Genomic DNA, 26449 nt, shown 5'->3' on the forward strand with positions numbered 1-26449 from the left:
TCTAAAACTTCTTTGTGAAGATGATACTTGGCCCACTTCTCAAAAACCATTAATTACCCCAACCAAAGTTCAGCTGATTTAAAATAATTTCAAGAAATCTGACCATTCTCAGAATCAAGCCTTTATGCTTTATCAAGGGAGAACCCAAACTATTATTATAATATTTATACCTAACCGGCTTCTAAATAGCATTGCTGGGGGAAGAGAAATTACCAGCGTTGTCAGAGACTAAGCCCATTTCCTAATGTTCACAGGTGCATTCTAACTTGACTAAATGCAAGTATTTAATATAATAGGGAGATAAAATTAGTCTCTGATATTTATACATTATGCTCTGAGAGTATATTTGTCAGTTATTAATTAAACATATTAAGCCACAGGTAAAGAAAATGTTAAAGAAAAGGTGATTATATCATTTACATGGAAGCAGTGCATTTGCTTGTTAAACAGTTTTCCTGTATTTAAACTAAAAAAAAAAAAGGGAGGGGGAACATGTTCTAGTGGCTGAAAAAGCCAAAAATAATTATAGTGGTTAGTGATATTTGTAATTTTTAGTTTAATACACAGAAGCCACCTCTCCTAACTAAATGGGAAATATTATTTGGTAGCTGCAGTTCTTTATGCAAAACTAGTACACAATATAAAGTTCTAAATTGTCCTATTTAGATATAGAGCAAGACACTTGAAAGTAAATTTAGAAGAAGAATGGAGATAAAATATGGTTTAAATAATGTGATAATGTGATAAAACTAATCCAAATATACATCTTGCTCAGATATCACCTGCAAAATGCCTAGATTCTCCATTCTTTCCTTATTCAAAATGGAGTAGTTCATTTAATAAGTGGATTCAGTCAGAAATACTTGCATAGAAAGAAAACCAAAACATACCCTATTTGGAAACACAAGTTAAAGTACTGTCTATATTCCTTATGAATCAACAGGTTGAGATTTTTAAACACCTGATAATATACTTTGTGATGTACATTTTCTTATAATGCAAACATAGTTCTGCATCTGTTACATGTGCAAACAGAGACAGCCAGGCTTTGAATGCTCTAGATAAGAGATTGTATTAACATACATTTTGTCTTTCATCCATTCAAATTCAACTTAATTTCAGTGAACAGAGGAAAAAGATGGATTGAAATGTACATTTCAGAATAAAGATTTGCAAAATAGGATAAAATAGTGCACTACCAATCTTAGGATAAACATTCTTTGTCTTTAAGGAATAAGCATGAAAAGGTGCTTCTTGAGGAAACTGGCACTAAAGATTTGATGAATACACTATTTAAGCAAATGCCCAGTTTATCAGGGTATGATGCAGTGAAATTTGCATCCAAATCCAGGTGAAGCCAACAAATAAAGAAAATCTTATGGACTCTAAGAAAAGAAGGAAACATTTTTGGTTCAAAGGGGCTCAACGACACTTAGCATATACAAGCTTAAATACCATTGATCAAAATTGTGGAACAATGTAACCCATTCATAAAGATAAATTCTTATTTATAAATTCTCTGTGAATCTGACAAACTCTGAAAATTAGAGATTAACTACTGCTACCATTATTTTTATATTTTCTACCACACTTTGCAATCAACTTTTCTGCAAGATTAAAGAAAAAGCAATTGACCAGGCCAGGATTCAAAAAATAATGGTAACATATTATCAACAACAGAGCACACAATTGGCTGTGTTGGCTCAGACAGCAACATTACTGAATCACATTGACTTTATCATTCTAGAATAGATATTTTCCCCTTAACCTTGCTCAAATTAGCAAAATTTTATATTATTAAACTCTATTCTCAAGATATTTTCACCAAGAATACATATCTCTATGAATGTGTTTACGTTCACAGCAATGTCAGGATGCCAGTCTAATAAATCCTTTTATGAATTTTAAGATACAATTTAGTTCAGATAACCTTCAAATTTACATAACTCTTTTGACATTCTAATAAATATGTGGGATGGTTACCTTGATGATATTAACATTAGCAAAATCTCATTTCTCCCCTAGTTCTAGCCTTCTCAGAAATCAAACATATTTAAGCAAGAGAATTGTCGTGTTTGAAACATTAAGACTTTCATGGAATTAAAATTACAAAGAACTTCCAATGAACCACATATACGTAAGAAACTCATCTCAGCAGATCTAATAACTAATTTACAAGAATTCAGAGCCAGCCTGGGCAGCAGTATATTAAAAGCTATTGCCAATCACACACTTGCGATCATGCACGGAATAACAAGATATAATCTTTTAATTATATACGTACAAGATTTTTAATGACTAATCAAGTTATGTGGCCCAGCCAACAAATATTACATATTCACAATAAACATTCTGCCTTTATTAGCCTCTAATTAAATCAAGAGTGATCCATTGGCTCAGTTGTGTTTGTTATCTCAGCATCTTGACTATCCATCTCTTCAGGCTCCTCCACGGAACTTCCCTTTTGTGCTTTTGACCTTCTGGCAAATGCTGCTCCCAGTGCCTCTGCCACACAGCTATCAGTTGTTTCTGTATTCGAATTTTCAGTGCCACCAGTTAAAGAAAAAGATTCAGGTAAGCCAGGCTGAAGACTCCCAGGCTTCACAGAAGAACTCACAACTTCTCCCTTCCTTTGAGGAAGATCAGATGGTGACTGCTCTGTACTTTGATCCCGCAGGTGCTTGTCCATCGAAGCCTGAATAGAAGAAACCATTTCCTGCAATTTTTTTCGCTGGGCCTCAACCAAATCAGGATCAAGCTGCCTGCTGTCTCTCATTGTAACTACTCCAGGAGCCATTCGAATAAGCTCACTGTTACTAGGAGCAGCTGTGAATACAGAAGGCTCTGTTTTAATGGAACTACTACTAAAGTCTGTCCCTGTGCTATGCTTCCTTACAACTGGAGTTTCCTTAGCTCTTGGATCAAGGTGTGGGCTACTGGATGCAGTTCCTAGAGAATGCCCTTTTCCCTGAAAGGCAGTTACATTATGAAGTTGCTCAGATTTCTTTTTCACTACTCCACCACTACCTAGTTTTAATAGCCCATGTGAGGGACTTGATTCCCTACTTCTTGTAGTAGCCTCTGCTCGAACCTGACTTACGGCCTCTTTAACTAAATCTTCAACATCAGGACCGATGGGGAAATGTCCTGCAGCATCCACACACAACTCCAGTCTATCTTCAGAAGCATTATAGACAAAGGTTTTGCCAGGCAGATGTGGAAAAGTACAATGTTTGCCATCAGCCATACCTAAAGAAGGGAAAAATATATTTAACATATTAAAATCTTACTTAAAAAGTGTAGCAAAGACAATTATAGTTGAACTAGTGAATTTTCAATAATAATTTACAGATAGCTTTCAAAAAAAATTATTTAGAAAATAGTTTATTATTATTTATTAATAGAACTTAATACTATATAAAAAAAGAAACATCACCACAGACCTTAAAGTAACACCCTAGGGGATGTTTTTTTTAAATATCAATAATCCATTACAAAGTTAGGAAAGGGGCTTGAAACAAAGAGCTGAGCTATAAGGAAAACACTACCAATTGTGTTAGTAAAGCAATTGCTTATAGTGAAGCAATAAGAAAATACACTTTCATTTACTAAGATTCAAATTATAAACTGCAAAAATACTGTAAGGGCAAAGTGTTACACAAACGTGTTACACACTGTGTTGAATTAAAAATCAAAAGTAATTCTACTGAATTACAGAATACCAGAATAAAAGTTGTTTTCTCAGTGTGCCAAAGGTATATATTTTTCACAAATATAAAAACTATGAACTTTCAAAATAAGATATTCCATAGTGAAAGTAGTAGTTATAGGGGCTCACTTAGGAAAGCTAATATTAATGCACTGTTACTTCAGGGTAACTGCAAGAACTGATACCTGGTCACAATAAATTAAAAAGATCTTATTCAATTCAATTCCTTTGAAATATTTATATTTCATATTTACTACTCTTATTCCTCCCTGGTAAGTCAGACTCACCAAAATAAGCCTGAGTTATGGATGCTCCTCAAATGGCCCACTGCAATTTACCTCTCATAGTCAACTAGTGCAACAATAGAGGATAAGAACTTTAAAGCAGGCTTCTCTTTATTTTCTAATTGAGGAGTTTGGTCTCACTACATGGTATTCCAAAATTTTACACTTTTTCCAGCCTGTATATAAAAAATTGCATGTGTGTTTTAAACTATCCAATATCCTTACATTTTAAATTTGTCACTCTAAGTATATTCCAAGTATGTGAAATTAAGGGTTTTGGAATTTTATGAAACCATAGATTTCTATGTTAAAAAAAAGATAAAGTAGAGAACTTTTAATAATATATGGTGCATATGGGTATGTTTATGGTAAAATATAAAGGCAAAAGCAAACTAGTTAAAAATGAATGAAATTGTTAGTGAGCACTATAGAAATTCAGAGAGGGGGAGAATGAGTGAACTCTGGAACGCTTTGTGGGCATTTAAGTAGTCTCCAGTTTTGTAAGTTATTAAGAATAGTTCCTCCCTCCACAGAAAAAAGCTATAGAGTGGTTCTAATGTATCTCATTGTGAATATTCCAAACAACCAGAGAAAAGAACTAAATTGCAAGTGAATAAATAACATACAGTAATTTCAAACATTCATTTCAATGGTAAGCAAAGTATCAATTAATAAAAATCCAACTAGAATTTCCTCTTGGCACATTTTTGGCAGAGATAACAGACAAAAATAGACACACAAAATTAACATCACAGATGTGGTCTAAATAGTACCTTTCAGGGAACAACCCTGGAATCAGTCTACTGTCTACCAATCCCCTACCTCCGAGACTGTAAACCATGGCAAAGGTAGCAAAGAAGAGAATTTTGAATGGTAAGGCCAGGGATGGCTCTAGGCAAAGCTTTTAAATATTCATTTCAATAGATAACATCTATTGAGCCTCACTGTGTGCCAGGAACTGAAATACACCCTGAAGATTCAAAAATAAAATATAATTCTTAGGAGACAGATACAAACAGATCATTAAAATATTATCAGGTAAGTCTAACAATGGGTATACTACTCATTTCACTGATTACTTGAGGATTAAATGAGAAAACATGCCAAAGCACTTATCACAGTGCCTAATATAAATCAAGCAGTCGATAATTTTAACTCCTCTATTAGATCAAAAAGGTTTTGTAATTGTTTCGAGGCTGCTACTGTGATGCTTTCCCTTGGCTATCCCTGGAAAGAACCACAGTCCCACACATGTTCATCACAGTATTATTTACAACGAAACATTGGAAACAACCTAAGCTTTCAACAAGAGAATGGTTAAGAAAATTGTGGTCTATTTACCTGACAGAAGTAATTTGCAGCTATTAATATTGATATAAATGAGAAACCTATGATGCCTCATATATACAGTAAAATGAGCATAATGGTAAAATAGCAGGAAACATATCTCAGTACTATAATTACAGTCATGCCAAAAACATGTAAGCATAAGACAAATATTTAGAAATGATAAGTGATGTTTCCCATTTCTATAGTTTCTAGACTTTACATTATTAAAAAACTTTAAAATATGTATTAAAAAATCACTGCAAATACTTCGTTGTGATCCCTTTAAGCATAATCATTTAGGTTTGATATAACTTACATAGTCCTTTGAATTTTAAGAATCAAAGTGTATTAAAAATTTTATATCACATATCAACAATTCCATTACACATATAGACCAAAAGACACGTATACTAATATTTATAGCTACATTCTTCCTTACATCAAAAGACTGGAAACTACCCAAAAGTGTATCAGAACAATGGATGAATTACATTAAAATGATACAACAGAATACTATGCATCAGTGAAAATGAACAAACTACTGCTGAACCTATCAACATGAATTAATCCAAAAAAGTGTTGCATAAAAGAAGCAAGACACAGAGAATGTATACAGCATAATTCCATTTTTATAAAGTTCAAACACAAGCAAAACTGAACATTATAAAGTTAAAGATATCTATACAAGTGTTAAAATTAAATTTGCGGGCCGGCCCCATGGCTTAGCGGTTAAGTGCGCGAGCTCTGATACTGGCAGCCCGGGTTCAGATCCTGGGCACACACCGACGCACCACTTCTCCGGCCATGCTCAGGCCGCGTCCCACATACAGCAACTAGAAGGATGTGCAACTATGACATACAACTATCTACTGGGGCTTTGGGGGAAAAAAAAAAGGAGGATTGGCAATAGATGTCAGCTCAGAGCCGGTCTTCCTCAGCAAAAAGAGGAGGATTAGCATGGATGTTAGCTCAGGGCTGATCTTCCTCACAAAAAAAAAAAACAAAAACTAAATTTGCCGTTCATCTCTGCATATATCTCTGTATAAAGACCTGCAAGGAAACTTACTAGATTTTAAGCAAATTAATTTTAAAATACCTTTCCAAATATAAAGAATAAGAATATTAATAGTTTTGTTTGGTTATATTGGGCAATATCTCTGTTCAAATGTAGATACAACTATCTATCTGTTAGGGCAGGTTTGAACAAAGAAGGGAAGTATGTTCTTTCTCAATTTTTGGAGGGTATGGGTGGATGTTTAGGGGTAAGGAGGGCTTGATACGCTTTGACTCCTTGACCACAGGATAATAATAATGATTGGTCACATGAATCTGTCCTAAAAATAGATAAAATTTTACCATAAATAGAAGAAACTGTATTTTGAAAGGCAGAATAATTTTCTGACGATGACTCATTTCAAATGGCTGTGTTATAGTCAAAAGAATTTTAAATAATTCTGCAAATAACAGCTGGAATTCTAATAATAATAATAACAAACATTAGCTAAGTATTTATTAGGTACCAGGCCCTTTGCTAAGTGCTTTATGTGCATGATCTCATTTGATCCTAACAACAACCCTGAGATTATCATACCCACTTTACAAATAAAGAAACTGAGACCTAGAAGTCACACAGGGAGTAAGTGGTAGAACCAAAATTTGATCCCAGATGTTCTTACTCCAGAGCTCTACTACCTCCTAGTAAGGATAAATACCACAGGTAACATTCTGAAAAATATAAGGGCTCTATTGAGATATAATTCACATACAATTTACCCATTTTAAGTGTACAACTGAATGGTTTTTAGTATATTCACAGACTACAATCACTTTTAGAACATTTTCATCACCCCAAAAAGAAACCCCAAATCCATTAACAGTCACTCTCATTTCCTCCCCACACCCTACTCCCAGCCCTAGACAAGCAGTGATTTATTCTCTATCTAAGTGTGCCAATTCTGACATTTCAAATAAATGGAATAATACAATATATGGTCTTTTGTGACTAGCTTGTTTCATGTAGCATAATATTTTCAAGGTTCATCCATGATGTAGCCTGTACCAGTACTTCATTCCTTTTTATTGCCAAACAGTATTCTCTTGTATGGCTATACCACATCTTATTTATCCAATCATCAGCCAATGGACATTTGGGTTGTTTTCACTTTTGACTATTATGAATAATGCTATTATGAACACTTGTATTCAAGTTTTGTGTGGACATGTTTTCATTTCTCTTGGGTATACACCTAAGAGGGAATTGCTGCTGTATTGTATAGTAACTCTATGTTAAGTTAAATCTTTTTTTTTTTTTTTTTTTGCTGAGGAAGATTTGCCCTGAGCTAATATCTGTTGCCAATCTTTCTCTTTTTTGCTTGAGGAAGATTCGCCCTGAGCTAACATCTATGCCAATCTTCCTGTATTTTGCATGTGGATCGCCACCACAGCATGGCCACCGAAGACTAGTGTCGGTCCACACTTGGGATCCAAACCCACAAACCCAGGCCACTGAAGTGGAACGTGCCAAACTTAACCACTAGACCATGGGGCCGACCCCCATGTTAAATCTTTGAAGAATTGCCAGACTGTTTTCCCAAGTGGCTGGACCATTTTACATTCCCACCAGCAGTGTATGCGAGTTCCAATTTCTCCACATCCTTGCCAAGAGTTCTTATTATCTGTCTTTTTGATTATAGCCATCGTAGTGTGTGAAATACTATTTTATTGTGGTTTTGATTTGTGTTTCCCTGATGGTTAATGATGCTGAGCATCAGTTCATGTGCTTATTAGCTGTTTATATATTTTCTTTGGAGAAATGTCTATTCAGATCTTTTGCCAATTTTTTAATTGGGTTATTTGCCTTTTTACTCCTGAGTTCTTTATATTCTAGATACAAATCTATTAACATATATAATTTGCAAAAAATTTTCTGCCATTCTGTGGATTGTCTTTTCACTTTCTTGATGATGTCCTTTGCAGCATGAAAGTTTGCTTTTTATTTATCTACTTTTTCCTTTTGTTGCTTGTACTTTTGGTGTCATATCTAAGAAGATTTTGCCTAATCCAAAGTCAAGAAGCTTTATGCCTATGTTTTCTTTTACGAGTTCTCTAGTTTTAGCTCTTACACTCAGGTTTTTGATACATTTTGAGTTAATTTTGTATTTGTCAAACTTCATTCTTTTGCATGTGGATATCCAGTTGCCCCAGCACCATTTGTTGAAAAAACTATTCTTTCTCCCATTAAATTGTCTTAGCATCATAGCTAACATTTTGATAATTTCAAACCAGAAACATAAAAACTATTCAGAAAATAATCAAGAGAGTCATCCCCACACTACCCACCACCAGCCGCTCAACACAAACAACAACTAAGAGTAGTTATTTTCAGTTGCATGAAAGACCGTGCATACTTATCCAAATTACTGGGATCCCCATAATCAATCCTAATTAAATATTAACTATTAAAAAAGCATTAACTGGCATCAGTATGTTTCAGGAGGTAGTATTAAGTGAAAGATGGAAAGTTAAAAAGAAAGAGGGGGGGAGAGGATGGCCAGAGAGAAATTTATAGCTTTAACGCTTATATTAGAAAACAAAAATTTATAATCAATAATCGAATATTCTACTTAAAGAAACTAGAAAGAAAAGTGCAAATTAAACTCAAAGCAAGCATAAGGAAAGAAAAAATAAAGAGCAGAAATCAATGAAACTGAAATCAGAAAAACAATAGAGAAAATCTATAAAACCAACAGCTGATCTCTGAAAAGATCAATACAACTGATAAACCATTAGCTGCACGGGTCAGCAAAACAAGAGAGGCACAAATTGCCCGTATCAGAAATGAAATAGCTATACACCTTATAGACATTAAATAGACAGTAAGGGAATATTATAAACAATTTTACGCCAGTAAAATTGATAACTTAGATGAAATGCACAGATTTCTTGAAAGACAAAACTAACAAAGCTTACTCAAGAAGAAAAGGATAACCTCAAAAGCACCCTATTAAAGAAATTAAATTCGTAGTTAAAAACTGTCCAACAAAGAAAACTCCAAACACAGATGGCTTCACTGGTGAATTCTACCAAACATTTAACAAAGAAATAATATCAAAGCTATTAAAAAACCTACCAGAAAACAGAAGAGGAATGAATAGTTCCCAACTCTATTTCATGAAGCCAACATTACCCTGATTAAATAGTCATTACAAGAAAACTACATACCATTATCCCTCATTAACAGTCACAAAAACACTTAACAAAATATTAGCAATTTGAGGCCAGCATGCAAAGTTGTCTCAACATGAAAAAATCAATCAATGTAATTCACTCCATCAACAAAGAGAAAAGGCGATAAGATCATATCAATAGATGCAGGAAAGGAGCACCTGATAAAATTCAACATCCCTTCACAATATAAACTGTCAGTAAACTACGAACAGAAGGGAATGTCCTCAACCTGATAAAGGGCATTTCTGAAAAATCTACAGGCTGAATGCTTTCCCTCTAAGATCAGAAACAAAGCAAGGATGTACACTTTCACTCATCACTCCTATTCAACAGTGAACTTATAGCCAGTGTAAGAAGATAAGAGAAAGAAATAAAAGGTATACAGATTGAAAAGGAAGAAATAAAACTGTCTTTTATTTGCAAAAGACATGATGACCTACAGAGACAATCCCAAAGAATCTGCTAAAAAACTACTAGAACTAACAGACGAGTTTAGCAAGGTCACAGGATATAACGTCAATACATAAAAACCAATCTTGGGGGCCAGCCCCATGGCTTAGCAGTTAAGTGCTCGCGCTCCGCTACTGGCGGCCCGGGTTCGGAGCCGGGCGTGCACCAACGCACCGCTTCTCCGGCCATGCTGAGGCGGTGTCCCACATACAGCAACTAGAGGGATGTGCAACTATGACGTACAACTATCTACTGGGTCTTTGGGGGGAAAAGGGGAAAAAAAAAAGGAGGAGGATTAGCAACAGATGTTAGCTCAGGGCCGGTCTTCCTCAGCAAAAAGAGGAGGATTGGCATGGATGTTAGCTCAGGGCTGATCTTCATCACAAAAAAAAAAAAAACCAATCATTTCTATGCACTAGCAATGAACAATAGGAAATTGGAATTTTTAAAAAGCATCTTTTACAACAGCATCCCAAACACATGAAATATTTAGGTACAAATCTAACAAAAGATGTGCAAGAACTGATTGTTGAAAATTACAAAATTTCGATGAGCGAAATGAAAGATGATTTAAATAAATGGAGAAAGAAAACGTTTTTATGCACGAGAAGATCTGACATTGTCAAAATATCAATTGTCTTCAATTTGATGTATATATTCAACACAATCACAATAAAAATCCCAACAGACTTTTTTGTAGAAATTGACAAGTTGGTTTTAAAATTTATATGGATAAAAGAAGCACCTAGAATACCCAAAACAATTTTGAAAAAATAAAGATGGAGGACTCATCCTAACTGATTTCAAGAATTACTATCAAGATACAGTAATTAAGACTGTAGTATTGGTGAGAGACATATAGATCAACAAAACAGAAAAGAAATTCTAGAACTAGACTGACACATTTATGGTCAGCTGATTTTTAAAAAATAACTTTATTGATGTATATTTTGCATATAATTCACCCTTTTCAAGTGTATAATTCATGGTCAATTGATTTTTATAAAGGTACCAAAGTAATTCAATGGATAAAGTATACCTTTTTCAACAAATGGTGCTGGAACAAGTGGACATCCATACATTAAAAAAATGAACCTCAACTCATACCTTGTAATACAAAAAAATCAACTCAAAGTGGATCATAAACCTAAATATAAGACCCAACACTGTAAAACTCCTAGGAGAAAACAAAATTTTTGTGACCTTGGATTAGGCAAACATTTCTTGGATAGGACACAAAAAGTACGAATCATAAAAGAAAAAATTGTTAAATTGGTTATCAAAATTAGAAACCTCTGATCTTCAAAAGATACTGTTAAGAGAATGAAAAAGACAAGTTACAAACTGGGGGAAAATATTTGCAAAACACATTTGATAAATGGTGTGTGCCAGAATATATAAAGAACTGTAAAAACTCAATTAAAAAATTCAAACCAATTTAAAAATGGGCAAATAAATACATAACAAATAAGCACATGAAAACATCATTAGTTATTAGGGAAATGCAAATTAAAACCATTATGAGATAGTACTATAAACCTATTACAATGGTTTTAAAAACAAAAACTGAGACTACTAAGTGCTGACAAGGATACAGAGCAATAGGAACTCTAAAACAGTGCTAGTAGGAACAAACACAAAATGATCCAGCCACTTTTGAAAATGGTTTGGAAGTTTCTTACAAAGATAAGCATATACTTACCATATGATGCAGCAATCCCACTCCTAGGCATTTACCAAAGAGAACTGAAAACCTATGTTTTCACACAAAGACCTGTACACAAATGTTTATAGTGGCTTTATTCATAGCAGCTGAAAATTGAAAACAACTCAAGTGTCCTTCAACTGGTTATGGATTTTGAAAAATGTGATCCATCCATACAATGGAATACTACTCAGTAATAAAAAGGAATGAACTGCTAATACATGCAACCAGACAGATGAATCTCAAAAGCATTAGGCTAAAACAGAAATTGGCAAATTTTTTCTGTAAAGGGCCAACATGGTAAATATTTTAGGTTTTGCAGACCATATAGTCTCTGTCACAACTATTCAACTCTGCCATTGTAGTGCAAAAGCAGCCACAGACAATATGTAAACATGAGTGTGGCTGTACCCCGATAAAACTTTATATACAGTGGGCCTGTTATGGTCCACAAGCAGTAGTTTGCCAACCCCTGTGCTAAATCAAAGAAGCCAGACACAAAAGGTTACACTATATGACTCCATTTATATGAGTGATATGAAAAAGGCAAAAATATAGGGACAGAAATCAAATCAGTGGTTGCCAGGGCCTGGGGGTAGGGGTAAGGGATTAATTAGAAAGTGGCACGAGGCAATTTTTTGGAATACTGGAAATATTCTATATCTTGATTGTGGTGGTTGTTACGTGATTGTATATGCTTGTCAAAATTCATATACCGATACCTGTATACCTAAAAAGGGTGAATTTTACTGTATGCAAATTATGCTTCAATAATCCTGTCTTAGAAAGAAGGGAAGGAAGGAAGACAGGAAGGAAGGAAGGAAGCCAGCCAGCCATTCTTTGGCCCCAGATTCAAACAAACCAAGAAAAGAAAACATTTCTTAAGACAATCAAAAACCAAGGAAATTTAAACACTGACTGGATATTTGGTGATATTTTTTAAATTATTGCTCATAGTTTTTAGACATGATAATGGTATTGTAGTTATTTTTTAAAAAGAAAAAAGACTTCTTACTTTTAGAGATATATACTGAAGTTCTTACAGATGAAATTATATTATGTCTGGGATTTATTTTAAAATAGTCCAGTTGAGAGGTGGGGTAGAAATGTACTGATAATTGTTGAAGCTGGGTGGTGGGTAAATAGGGGTTCATTATATTATTCTTGCTACTTTTATATATGTTTGAACATTTCCACAGCAGCCAAGTTGGGGTGTTTTTTTTTTAATAAGGAAAAAAAAGTATGTGAGGAAGTGATAAAAACCATAAAATAGAGATTATGCACTTAATGTCTACAGAGGTCAGGTAGGTGAAGAAGTAAGATAAGTCAGAGTGACAAAGCCTGGGGCCAAAAGCATTCACATCAAATCTTTGAAAAAGCATGTGAGGTCTAAACATACACTCTGGCAACTGCTCTCTTAAGACCTTAAAACTCTTAAGATACAGTTATATACTTGCACATATCTTTACAGACAATGAACACACAATGTGAAAAGAAGATAAATGTAAAAGAGCTGTTTCCTAAAATCCAGAAAGCACTGAGGTATACAATAATCATATCCAAAACACAACAATAACAACAAAAATACTATACTATCTGGTTCTGGGACAGTCACTAGCATTATAACCAAATCTGCTTCTAACTTCACCATTTGTAGTTGTTAAAAATCATATATACAATTTAAGTGAGAAAATAGGAGCAAGAACGTGGTAAGAAATTTTTAGTAATATTATAGCAGAAAACACAGCTGACCATATAAGGATAATAATCCATTTTAACTAGGCAGACTGCTAAAGAAGAATATATACCTAAAATTACCATTGGAAACAGTTTTAGAAGAATATCTGAACTTTCTTAATCTTATAATAGCTTGAGTGGAGATATTTTAAGAATAAAATCAGAAATTAACTATACCCATGGTTTTCTTCATAATATTGTAGAATACACCACCCTGCTGGAACAAGTGAGGAAGCCCCTTTGCATAAGACCATACATCTTCTCCTGTAAGATAAAAACAGATACAGTATTAGCAACAAACAAATGAGTTCAACTCAAGGTTGTTTTGATATGGATTAGCCTTGAACAGAGATTGCAAGGCAGATCTCCTAAATGAGTGATGCAGTTTGGTATAACATATAGGGAGATGATATGGAGTGATGAAACTACTTCACACTAGAAAATGCACGGCCCACCTAAAGGTGGCAGCCACTGCCAAGTGCTGTCATGGAAGAGTATTGGCCCAAGTTTCAAGACCATACAGCTTTTCAAGAGAAGCCAAAAATCCAGATTTTTAATATAAGTTCTCCCAACTTTTAAGTGTAGGAACTAATTTTAAAAAGTCTTCAAAAACTGCATGAGTCAATACTGGACACATTAAACAAAGCATATCCGAAGACTCAATTCAGTTCAAAGGAAAGTAGTTTGCAGCCTTGGACTAGAACAACAGAAAAGGTTATAGAAAGATATTTATTTTTAAAAAGTAGACCATGAAGTTGTATATTCTATATTTATGTTAAAACCAAATAAAAATAGATGGAAGTGGGGGCCAGGTGGCATAGTGGTTGAGTTCGCGAGCTCCACTTCAGTGGCCCAAGGTTCGCAGGTTCAGATCCCGGGCACGGACCTACACGCCGATTAGGCCATGCTGTGGTGGTGTCCTGCATACAAAATAGAGGAAGATGGGCACAGATGCTGGCTCAGGGCCACTCTTCCTCAAGCAGAAAGAGGAAGATTGGCAATGGACGTTAGCTCATGGCCAATCTTCCTCACTCACACACACACAAAAAAATAGATGGAAGGGGCTACGGAGAAAAGTAAACAGGTAGACTGAAGATAAGTAATTAATGTTGTCTTTTGTTGTCACAAAGTTGATTTTTTAAAATAGAAATTTAGGGGGGAAATCACTTGCTGAAGAGATTTGGAATAACCTTAGAAGTCCACAAAATATCCACAAGCAAACCACCATTTCACAAAAATATCTTTTCAAAAACATCCTTTGACAGTGCCTATTTCAATAATAAGTTTCAAATAAAAAGTTAAAGGTGATAATCACTGTTCAAGAAGTTGATAAAGAATGGAAGGAACATAAAAGTTACTTTTGGTTTGTGGAATATGGTTGTTTTTGTTTCTTTATACCTTCTTTATTTTCTAATCTGATAATGTATATGTACCACTTTTATAATCAGGACTTTTTTAAGTTAACTTTAACAAAGAAAGGTTAACTTTTATCTTTCCTACTAGAAGATTACATTGTTAGATCTGAGCTTTGAATGGAGGTTATTGATGATGTGAATTAATCACTATGTATGTATAATCTTTCAGAGCTTTAACCTCTTCCTACATTCATAAACAGGAATATAAATTTGCATGGCAGTCAGCTCAAGTCACTCAGTATATCAGTTTAAAGTTTACAAATTGTAAAAGCTTTGGTGCCTAAAGCTTCAGTTAACTAGAACATTTACTTACACATAACACTTCATTCACTAATGTACAGTACAGCTAGAATATGGCTATATTTAAGAGCAGGCTCACAGAAGTTTAATTTTAAATTTTGAATATTAATAAAAGCCCCCAAATACATAATGTTAATAGAAGTTCTGATTGCTGAACTTATCATTAAACTTCATTTGGATAATTATTTCTTTGGTGATAACCTTTCATTTAGTTATTACCAATGTTATCTTAAATGTACTTAATATTTTATAAAATACTCTAGGATATCATTTATTTGGAAAACATATCAAAAAATTATGTGGTAGCACTTAATTTTTTTGGTGAAAATTTGAACAGGTGCCAAAATAGTGAACTCTTCAGAACTGACCACCTAAATACCTGTAAGAAAAATGACATTTCTTAGTACTTTACATACCTAACTATTCCTTATTGAAGCAGGCAGAAATTAAAGTAAGAACCCAATTACAGTGTTTATCAACCTTGTTTTCATTATCTCCCCCCAAGGATCCTTTTTAGACATTATTTTCCTAATCTGCCTCCCCCCTGACATTTGAATACTACAGATACACTGTTTATCTGTGTATGTACTATATGTATATCTGAGCTTTATTCATTAAATAGAGTAAGATTTTTTTCATCCTCTCCCTCTTCTCAAGAACCAATTTTCACCCCCTTCAGAGCAATATGGCCCCACTGAGTATGCATAATTCACCTAAGATCAAACAGCTAGTAAGTAGCAGAGCCAGGATTTGAATCCTATGTACTGTTCCAAAGCTTATACCCTTTCCACTGATATTAAACCTCTACTAGAGACCAAACTGTGTTACAACAAATTTGACAGAACTATCCATAGTCTTTTCTATGACATCAACAAGTGGCTAGGAGTAAAAAAAGGCAAATTATCTCCTTTGGTATACAAGTAATTCCACTGAAGTCAGTTTTGTTGGTAATAGAACCAAGGAAGGATTAGAGATCAGGAAGCCGGGATTGTGACACTTTGCACAAGTCCCCTATCAGTCTCATATGGCTCTCCATTGCATTTCTCTCCATCCCTTCTACGACTGCCCTGGGTCAGGCCCATCTCCTGCCTGAATTACTGCCACCGCCTCATAACTAGTTTTCCCTCTAATCTTATTCTCCCCAAATCCTTCCTCCATGCAGCCTTCAGAGTTAAACCTTTAATGGTTCCCCAAAAACATATGGTCAAGTCCAAGCTCCTGTTTCACAGCATATATGGCATTCTAAGAGTCCTTGCCCTCTCTCCTATCTCACAATTCTCATCATACCCTAACTTGACTTTTACCAATCAACACCACCAAACTCCCCTAGTTCCCAAAAGGCCAATAACTGCTACATATTCTTTAAAACTCAATTTAGGTATCACTTCCTCTAGGATTCTTCAGAGTGGTGGTGAAGTAGGTTCCTTCCTTGATGCTCTTATGCATATAAATACCACAGGCCTTATCACACTGCAGGTTAATTTAGTTTACTTTTCTGTTTTTCCTTCTAGACTAGAAGATTTTCAGATTCAAGAAAAAGTCAGTGGCCTATCTGACCTTCTATTCCCAGGGCCTGACACAGTGCAGAAAAGACAGCAGCACTCGTAGCATTCATTGAGTGAAAGTATATGAATGAACAGTATAAATGAGGTTTTTCCTTTTAACAATGCCTGAAAGAAGTCCAAAAAACTTAATTGAAGCAGCACAATGATAACTGTTCTTCAAAGTGATACGGATAAAATATAACCTAATGGTACCATCTGTACCTCTTCCTGAATCTAATAAAACAAAGTCAGAAAAAACAAAGGGAAAGACATTTAGGTACAGACTTCCAGTTATAAAACAAATAAGTGTCATGGGGATGTAATGCACAGCATGGTGACTATAGTTAATAACACTGTATTGCATATTTGAAAGTTGCTAAGAGAGTAGATCTTAGGAAAAAGGGGGAGAAAGAATTATTTTTCTACCGTTTCATTGGAAAGCAAAATTTTAAGAGACTAGGAATAGTTTGGTAAAGCACCTAGCCAATATTATATTAATTCATATTTTTCTGTCACCAATTAATTTTACTTTATAACCCAATTGTTTCTTCATAGTACAACAGTAAAATATTTATATTCAACATATTGTGTGTGCACATGTAAATGTAGGAAAAAGTCTATAGTACCATCGTCGATAACCTCTGTTCACACCCTGTCTTCCTCAAATTCTTCCTCCTAACAGTCTTCAGTTCTCTTACCTAAACAGTAGTTATATATGGCAGTGGTATTATGGATGGTTTTCTTTTTGGCTTATCTTATTTTTTCCCTCTTTAATAGGAAGTAATTTTTTTTGTTTTTCTGAGGAAGATTTGCTCTGAGCTAACATCTGTTGCCAATGTTCCTTTTTTGGCGTGAGGAAGATTCGCCCTGAGCTAACATCTATGCCAATCTTCTTCTATTTTGTATGTGGGTCGCAGCTACAGCATGCCCACCACAGAGCAGCATAGGTCTACGCCCAGGAACCGAACCTGGCCGCCAAAGCGGAGTGCACCAAACAACAGTAGGCCATGGGGCTGGCCCCCAGAAATAATTTTTAATTTTTAAAAAGTATGTTAAAATGAAACATTTTTCAAAATATCATTAAATTTTTCTAACTTTTACTACTAATAATAAAATCATGGGGTCAAAAGTGAGTTCAAAAGATCAGGATTCCAATTTTCTAACTTTAGATATTTAAAAAGGCAATTTCAAGTTTCTACTTTGCAATTTATGAAACAAGTGAGTAAATTTTAAAGTCTAAGATCTATATGAAATATACTCTTAAAGACCCCTCAAAAAAAAATCTAAAATTAACTCTGAACTCAAGTATCTATGACCATAAAATAAGCTGACCAAAATGTAAATTTAAAGAGGAATATGGACTGTTTCTACTAGAAAGAAAACTAAAGGTATTCATTAGCTGAAAGAATTGTTGCCATCTCTCCACCCTTCCTGCAGATCCTCCCATCTAAAAATGTATCTACCTTATCAATAGTCAAAACTACTTCTAAGACAGGCATGCCTGTTTCTCTCCTTATAATCAGTCCTTTGAGTGTATCCAGCCCATACAGCTTTTAGTGTCATCAGCATTAAAAGATATATTTATCACACATGCACACAAACCTGTGTGTCAATGTGTGTACACACACACACACACACACACACACACAGTCTGATTCTCTCTAGGGAGTGCAAATGGTAAAGAGAACTATCATATTTTACTTTACACATACTCGAATTTGTTGAATTTTTAAAAATATTATCTTATAATTGAAAAAATGAGAAGGAAAATAAAAGGTACCAAAGTAGCTAAGCACAGAGAGGAAGAGAATCAATGTTTAACTTAATCTTCAAAGTATGATAGTATAATATCACCATTTACAACATACACATTTATCTTAAGATATATCTATAGGTATTGTTTTTATTCAATTTTACGACTGCTCCCCCATTAGAAATATGCTGTATATACATCAATTAGAAGGGCTATCAGATGGCATTAAAGAGTAATAATATGCATTAAGAACTATCTATATTTGAAACTGTTCTTCATCCAACATTTGAAGAAAAACTCAAGAAGCAATAATGAGGGCTGGCCCAGCAGGATACTGGTAAAGTTCGCCTGCTCTGCTTCAGTGGCCTGGGGTTCACAGGTTTGGATCCCACGCGCGGACCTACACACCACACATCAAGCCACGCTGTGGCAGGCGTCCCACATGTAAAAAGCAGAGGAAGATGGGCACGGATGTTAGCCCAGGGCCAGTCTTCCTCAGCAAAAAGAGGAGGATTGGCAACAGATGTTAGCTCAGGGCTAATCTTCCTCACCAAAAAAAAAAAAAAAAAGAAAGAAAGAAAGAAAAGAATAATGATATTCAGACCCAAAGTCATCTAAAAAGTAAAAGTGTTTGAATCCTAAGTGTAATTCTGGAAAAACCTAAGGCAGTTACAGCATCAAGAGGTACTACAAAATTACAAATTATTGTGCACTTTAAAAATGTATATTAAAAACTCATACAGAGGCCGGCCCAGTGGTGCAGCGGTTAAGTGCATGCACTCCGCTGTGGCTGCCTGGGGTTCGCCGGTTCAGATCCCGGGCGCGCACCGATGCACCTCCTGCTAAGCCATGCTGTGGCAGCTTCCCATATAAAGTGGAGGAGGATGGGCACGGATGTTAGCCCAGGGCCAGACTTCCTCAAGGAAAAAGGGGAGGATTGGCATGGATGTTAGCTCAAGGCTAGTCCTCCTCACCAAAAAATAAACAAATAAAATAAAATAAAATCACCTCTAAATAAACAAACAAAAATCATACAGTTCTTTCAGGAAGATATAAAAATAAAACAAGATTCTCAACTCCTGAACAGTTGCTAACTTTTGTAGTGAAGTGGGGCAAATATCACAAGAAGCCCAATTCTATTACAGCAACTTTGAACTGTTAAATTTTGCTTTTCACAAATCTGTCTTTATTTCTTGAAAAAAAAATTAACTAGAACTTAGTGGAATACAATACTAAGAAAAAAGAAATCAGCCTGGTATTCATGGTGGATATCTACCACAAAGAAAATCCACAAAAAACTGGTCTACAAGAAAATTTAATAACATATTTTGCAATGCTAGGGTTAGACTCACTCACATACTATACAAATGATGAAAATTACAGTCTGCAAAAATTTTTCAATAACCTCCAAGTGGTCTGGATAAAGCAGATTAAAATATATGAACTATTACAGGTAGAACATTGTCATTTCATTTTAAACTACCATCATAAGATTCAAAGTGACTAGTTCCATGAATGGTTCATAATTAGCAAGGACTGATGCACTTACTTATTGTCTTGTTGATATAAATTCTATTCAATAAATATTCTACTTAAAAACAAAAGAAAGGAAAAACATATGTCCCTGGCTGTCAAGCAGTCAGCCTATTTAATGAAGATATACAATTTCATATATATGGCTTTTATAATTTTTATGTATACAGAAAAGAAAGCTGGAGATCTGTTGATGAAAGTAGGGGATGTCCTCACTTGAAATCCTGCAGGTAAGTTTATGGAGGGCAAGGACTATGTCTCATTCATCTTTCTATCTCCAGCACAGTCTCTAACTCATAGCAGACATTTATTTTGCTGAAATAATCTGCATTCATTCATTCAACAAGCATTTACTTGGCACCTAATAAGTTTCAGGCCCTGTACTAGGTGATAGGGTATTCATGGGTGAATAAAACAGGCTACCATCTCAGCCTTTGTGGAGTCTATAATATAGTGGGGGAGGCAAACAAATAAGTGAACCAACAAATAAGATAACGAAAACTTGTAATACGTGCTACAAGGGAAATTAACAGGCTACAATGATAGAGGGGACCTACTTAGAACAGTTATCAAGTCTCTCAAACCCTTAGATAAGGTGATCAGGAGAGAGCTTCTCTAAGAAGGTGGTATTTAAGCCTAAACCTAAATGAGAAGGAGCCAGCTATTCGAACGGCATAAAGCATAATGAGCTATTTTCTAAACAAACATATCAGCTGCTTAGCTCACATTTGGTAATTCACAAAGTAATTTCTGCACTTCAAAATTTGTAATTTTCTAAATAAGTCCTGTCATTTTTCATTTTCCAGCCCTCTCCAATCTAAATATCAATAGCTCTCCAGCATTCCTTACATAAGGTTGTTGTATCTAACTATCCCCAAATTGACATTTTTACAAACACATCACTTTTTATTAAGAATATTTTCTACATAATCCAAATACAGTTATAAGAGAATTAGAGATAGAAAACTAATATTTATAGAGGGACTAGTACCAGCCAAGCACTGTCTTAGTACTTTAAAACAGAAAGTCTCTCAAGGGCTACCACTATAAAATTAGCAAAACACTCTTTTTATGTTCAAATTTTGTGTCGGGAGTAGAAGATTTAAAGAAATGTGTGGGTTTGTACGGGCAGCAACATAAATGTTGGAGGTGAAGAGGGAAAGGATCATAAAAGGAAGACACTATCTTTGTTTGCAGTCACAGTCTAGTACTCAGATATTCAGGTCCAGAAACCTCAAACCAAACTCAAAAAGTGACTAATTATAAACCAGAATTATGCTTTACTAATTTTCGTTATGAAATATACTATTATGCTGACCAGACTTTTAGACTGATCATAATCTCACCCACACCAATTTATTAATCTATAATGGAGAACACAGCCTTCCAGATGAACACAATCCTCACCTGCACTCTCACTTGTACACCAATACTTATGTCGAGAAGCTAAATGAGTGATCAGAATAGATACAGAATCAGTAAAGGGAAACAGATCTTTCAGCCAGGCCATGGCAAGGACTGATCAAATATTCCTGACCCTCAATAGAGATTACCTTTCTAGTTACCAGAATTTTCATGAACCCCAGATGATGTATCTTTTCCCTTTGTACAGCAGTATATAAATAGTGCCAAATTCTGCTTTTCAACTCTTTTTCAATGTTCAATGCTGACCATCCATTCCACTTCTGCTGACACAGCCTTTCTTTAGATATATTAATGTCACCTATTTAATTCAATCAAAAACATTTCAAAGTGCCAATTACCTGCTGGGCACTACACTAGGTTAACCTAGGTATACCAAAGTTAAATAAGATACCAGCCACATCCTCAAGAGTTCATCTTCTATTGAAGACGACCTTCTCTTTCCTGTTTTTGACCTGGGAGACTGCTGGTTTCTTAAAGTGCCTCCTGCATATATCATTTTATCCATTCTGTGCCAATGCTATTTAATTTTCAGAGTTATATGAGTACTGTACTGTTGCCCTGTGTACCTACTACAAGGGGAATTTTGTATAGAGAAAGCAACTAAAGTACTGGGGAGTTAAGTAGCTTGCCTGAAATCACTAAGTTAATAAATAGTGGAGCCAAGATTCAAATTCTAAGTCTTTCTGATTCCAAAGATCACACAATCTTTCCTCTACTCCATGCAGTCTCTAAGAAACTAAAAACTCTAAGAGATAGAAATATGTAAAGTGCCTAGTATATTTCTTGATATATCCCCCAATTCAATGACTATGTCTGCCAAAATAAAATCAGCAATATCAAGTTGTAAATTTGTACAGGGCTTTTAGATTTCCTATTAACTACTAGGCCCCCAAACTTATCAAGCTAGGAATAAATAATCTTCATTTTGGTAGGTCAAGGCCCAATTCACTGATATTCAGTACTCTTAGAAAACAAAAAAAACCAGATCACTTTTCTAGTTGAAAGCTCTAAACTCAGCAAAAATAAGGCCCATCTAACATGTAATATATTTAAATTTTACTTATACTTTAAGCCTTAGTAAAGCATATTAACAGTGATTTAAAAACAAAGATTAAGCAAATAAAAATAATGTAACAAGTGCACCATTGAATCATATCCCAAATCATCCAAAGCTTTAAATTACATATTTCGTTGATAATATACTTTCCTTTAATTTATGCTGAATTATTAAAAAGAAATGCTTTTTTAAGCAATCCTATTAATATCTACCTCTGTTTCTTATATTTCTCATGAATTATAATAGTTCATTACATTTGATGGCAGAGTCACTGAGCAAGGAAATTACTTAAACACAAATTCCAATGTACAGATGAGAAAAATGTGATGAACTGGGAAAGGGAGAACAGGAAATGGAGGAGAGAGACTATTAGGTGGAAGTGCAGTGAGAATATAAGCACCAGAAACTGCAATTCATCAAACAGGAAGTCCTGAAATCACATGACATGCAGGAAAATAAAATTTAAAAATAAATGAAACGGGGCAAGGTGGGCAGGCTCAATAGAGCCAAGGGGAGGAAAAAAATAAAAAAGACTTTAAATGGATACATTACAAGTCTTTTAAAAAAAAACAATTATAAGTTATATTTAAATAATCTGGTGACAGTTAATGGACTACTTTCACTTTCTTGTTATGTTTTCCTAATATTTACTCTACAGAGAACTACACTAACATCTATCCATAACTGTCAAGAAACTAAAGAAAACAATTTTCTCCTAAAATATAAAATCAAATAGTTTTTACGATGACCACAGTTTGCTTTTCTTTTCACAAAGACAACAGAAAAACTCAGTATGTTATATTCCCAATTAAGTTAAGAAATACCATCTGAGTTAAAGTGATCTTACCCATTAATGTTGCTAAAAGACACAAGGAGTACATTTCTTTGTCAGCTTGATCCTGAAGTTCCTTAGAAGACAGTTTGCCAGGAACAGCAATCTCTTCTTGTTTTACAGTGTGGGCCGAGTGTGCTGCAGGAGACTGACCACCTTCTGCTTTACTTTTTAGAATCTCTATTGTAATTCTGTCACCATGCTGTAAAGGAACTGGCTCCTTTTCCATTCCTGCCTGGGGTGGCATTAACTCTTTGGGAGGAAAGCCATATCGAATACACTGTAAATATGGAGGAATGTTGAATTCTCTGGCTATGCTTTCCTGAAGTTCAAAAAACGTTGTTGAAGACTTAAGTGTAACCATGGACTGTCGTCCATCATTAGTCGTTATTCGGATCTTCTTCTCCTTAGAAGTTGTTGGTGAATAGGGAGACTTAGTAGGGGTAGCAGGTGCAGAGGACGGACCATCACGGACAGTACTAGGAGAAACAGTCCTGGGCTGTCCTTTTTGTTCTTGTTTTAACTTCTCTGTTTTCCGTTTCTGCATTACAGAAGCCTGTTCCATAATATTCTGTTGAATAGTTCTTTCAGTTTTACTCATGTTTAACTCCTCCTTGTGCAAAGTTTTTGTTTTCTGTCCAGTAAGAATAATTTTAGTTGGGAGCTGAGACTCTGACTCTTGTCCTTGTACATCTCCAACTCTTTGGGCATGAGCACCATCTATATTTACAGGAGTATAATCGTCAGGATTCTTTTTTGCAGTCTGATGCAATATAGTGTGGACAACTTTCTGAACCAGGATTTCACTCCCAAATTCACCTGGAAAGTGCTTGGTAACAAGTTTCATTGCAACATCATAAACATTACTATTCAAAGATGAATCACTTTCATACTGGAACCAATATACTGTTTCTCTAACCACTCTTCCACCCCATTCCAAAGTAATAGGAAAAGCTTCTGGTAGATTGTCATACTCTTTACCATCCCAAAAATGTTTGAATCCACAACCACATTTGCCACCAGTGGACCTAGAATTAGTTCTGTCGCCATCCAAATACACAATAGACCCATCTCCTCTGACCCTTCGCACAGATGTGCCATGGCACCAATTACAAGCTGTTAGGTTACTCAATCCGTAGTCTGGTACCAGAACGTCTTTCAGTGAATCATATGAGCAAACCAAATTGTTCAAGGGAAAGCTATAATTTTTGTCAGGCCTCAGCTGTCCATGAGTATTTTTTGCCAGGTTATACAGTTTCCCTCCTGGAGCCAACCACTCTGGAGGAACATGAAGTTCAGAAAGGGCACCACAGAGCAAACATTTGTGAAGACGATTATCCATTACAGCTTTTTTAGCAGCTGCTGTGACTTCTTCAGGCTGAACTCCTATCACCCCAGTCCTCCTGTAGAAATACTGATGGACATCAGCAACCAAACTAGGATGGATACCGTGTATGTCCATAAAGACTTCTTCCATAGCAGCAACAAGCCTAAGCAAGTATTTATCCTGCAAACTTCTATCTCCTCCAATAACACAACCACCGTCCTCCTCAAGTTTGATGTACTTTTTAATAAGGTCTTGAGGCACACCCCATGCTTTAGGAAGCAAATTCATAGGCAGTTTGGGCAAAGCAGCCCCTTTTATGCCTACCAAGGGGATATAATGGTTTCTACCAGAGCTACTCCATGCAATACAGATTGGTTTGTTCAAATGACCATCTCTCCCAGTGCACTTCTCTGCAGGAATGAGCCCAGGCAGAAAGGTGGCTGAATAATCACCAGAGCTTCTCATACCACTGAGAGAATCTAACAGAATAATAGGGCGATGTAACACATTGGCAAGGCCAAATATGTGGATGTTCCTCAAGCCCAAGGGAACACCCTCAGGTGGTATAAACAGAGGGTCGCACTCATTGATAATGTCCTCCCATTCAGCAGCATCAATGAAGTCATGGAACAGGGCTTGATATCGGGCCAGGTGCTGCTGAAAGTGCTGTTTAAGATTCTCTCTCAAGGCATGCCAGAAGAGCTCCCGGCCCACTAGAGCCCGGGACACGGCATGCACCAGGCAATGTCCATCCCCGTCGACATGCACTGGAATGAGGCATTCCTGACTTTTATTTGCCCGCTTGATGTCCTCAAGAGTGTCATGCAAATATAAGAGGCTGCCGGAGCGGTCCTTGCCATAGCCCACTGTGTTAACATGTTCTGGTTCGATGAGGAAGGCACGGTCACCCAGCAAAGCGCAATCGAACAGTTCGCCCTGGTTCATGTCCCGGAGCAGCTTAGCCCGGCCTGTCTGTTTGTCCATTCCATAGCGAGCTAAAATGGGCGACAACAATTTGCAGTGGTAGTTGGAAAGGCCCATCACCTTTACCAGTTCCGTGTTCTTCTTGGGTGCCCCTGTCACCCCGAGCAGCGCGTTCCGCAGCAGGTTGTGCAGCACTACGTCCGGGTCGGTCACCTCCTCCACCCCCAGCAGCTGTTGCTGCTCGTGCCGCTGTCCGCACTCGGTACACTCGATGCTTACAGAACCGGAGGCCGGGAAGAACAGACGCGCCTGGCACTTCGGATCTGGGCAGCTCCCAGAGAGGATCCGCCGGTCTCTCCGCTTCGAGAGGCCCCCCGGAGCAGCCGCCGCCGCCGCTGCCAGGGACGGCGGAGTCTGCGGAGCCTCAGGGGGAGGAGGCGGCGGTGGCAGCGGAGGCGGCGGCGGCGGCTGAGACATAGCTCTCGGCTCTCGTGTCTCGCTCCGCGTCACAAGCGACCCTCAAAGGCTCATAGCCCAGATCCCCACCGGCCCGACTCGGTCTAGTCCAGGCCCAGGGCGAATCACTTTCCTTTCCCTACCAGCTCCTCCTCCTCCTAAGCGAAGGCGGAAGCGCCGGACGTTGTTTCTCTTCTTACTTCTCCACTGCCGTAGCCGTTGCCCCGAACGTAACGGCCACCACCCTACCCCGCACTCACACTCACTCACTGTCGCTCGCTCTCTCTCTCTCAGACACACAGACATACACGCCCTCACTGACAGTGCGCAGGCGCAGCTTCCGCTCTGCCCTCTGGGAATTAGAGTCTTCCAGCCTCTCTCCTAGCCATAGAGTGCTAAGAGCTTGGGTTCATAAAGAACTACAAATATCGTGAGGCCAAGC

The 26449-nt window shown here is 36.3% G+C and overlaps 1 protein-coding gene across 1 annotated transcript; it reads right to left on the bottom strand.

The window, feature by feature from the left end:
* Window positions 1-1047: 1047 nt before the first annotated feature.
* Window positions 1048-26340, bottom strand: VCPIP1 (valosin containing protein interacting protein 1). Its single transcript, XM_058528807.1, has 3 exons — window positions 23316-26340; window positions 13619-13705; window positions 1048-3249 (listed from the first exon to the last, which is right to left on the bottom strand). The coding sequence occupies exons 1-3, from the start codon at window positions 26026-26028 to the stop codon at window positions 2378-2380; spliced, it is 3672 nt and encodes a 1223-aa protein (XP_058384790.1). The 5' UTR covers window positions 26029-26340; the 3' UTR covers window positions 1048-2377.
* Window positions 26341-26449: the final 109 nt, after the last annotated feature.

Source organism: Diceros bicornis, chromosome 33 (assembly GCF_020826845.1).
Source record: "Diceros bicornis minor isolate mBicDic1 chromosome 33, mDicBic1.mat.cur, whole genome shotgun sequence".
Taxonomy (NCBI): domain Eukaryota; kingdom Metazoa; phylum Chordata; class Mammalia; order Perissodactyla; family Rhinocerotidae; genus Diceros; species Diceros bicornis.

Coding starts and splice junctions, on each gene's coding strand:
- VCPIP1 (XM_058528807.1), bottom strand. CDS start 26,028: ATGTCTCAGCCGCCGCCGCCGCCTCCGCTGCCACCGCCGCCTCCTCCC. Junction 13,706..23,315: donor TCTTTTAGCAACATTAATGG/GTAAGATCACTT, acceptor TTTATCTTACAG/GAGAAGATGTATGGTCTTAT. Junction 3,250..13,618: donor TATTATGAAGAAAACCATGG/GTATAGTTAATT, acceptor TCCCTTCTTTAG/GTATGGCTGATGGCAAACAT.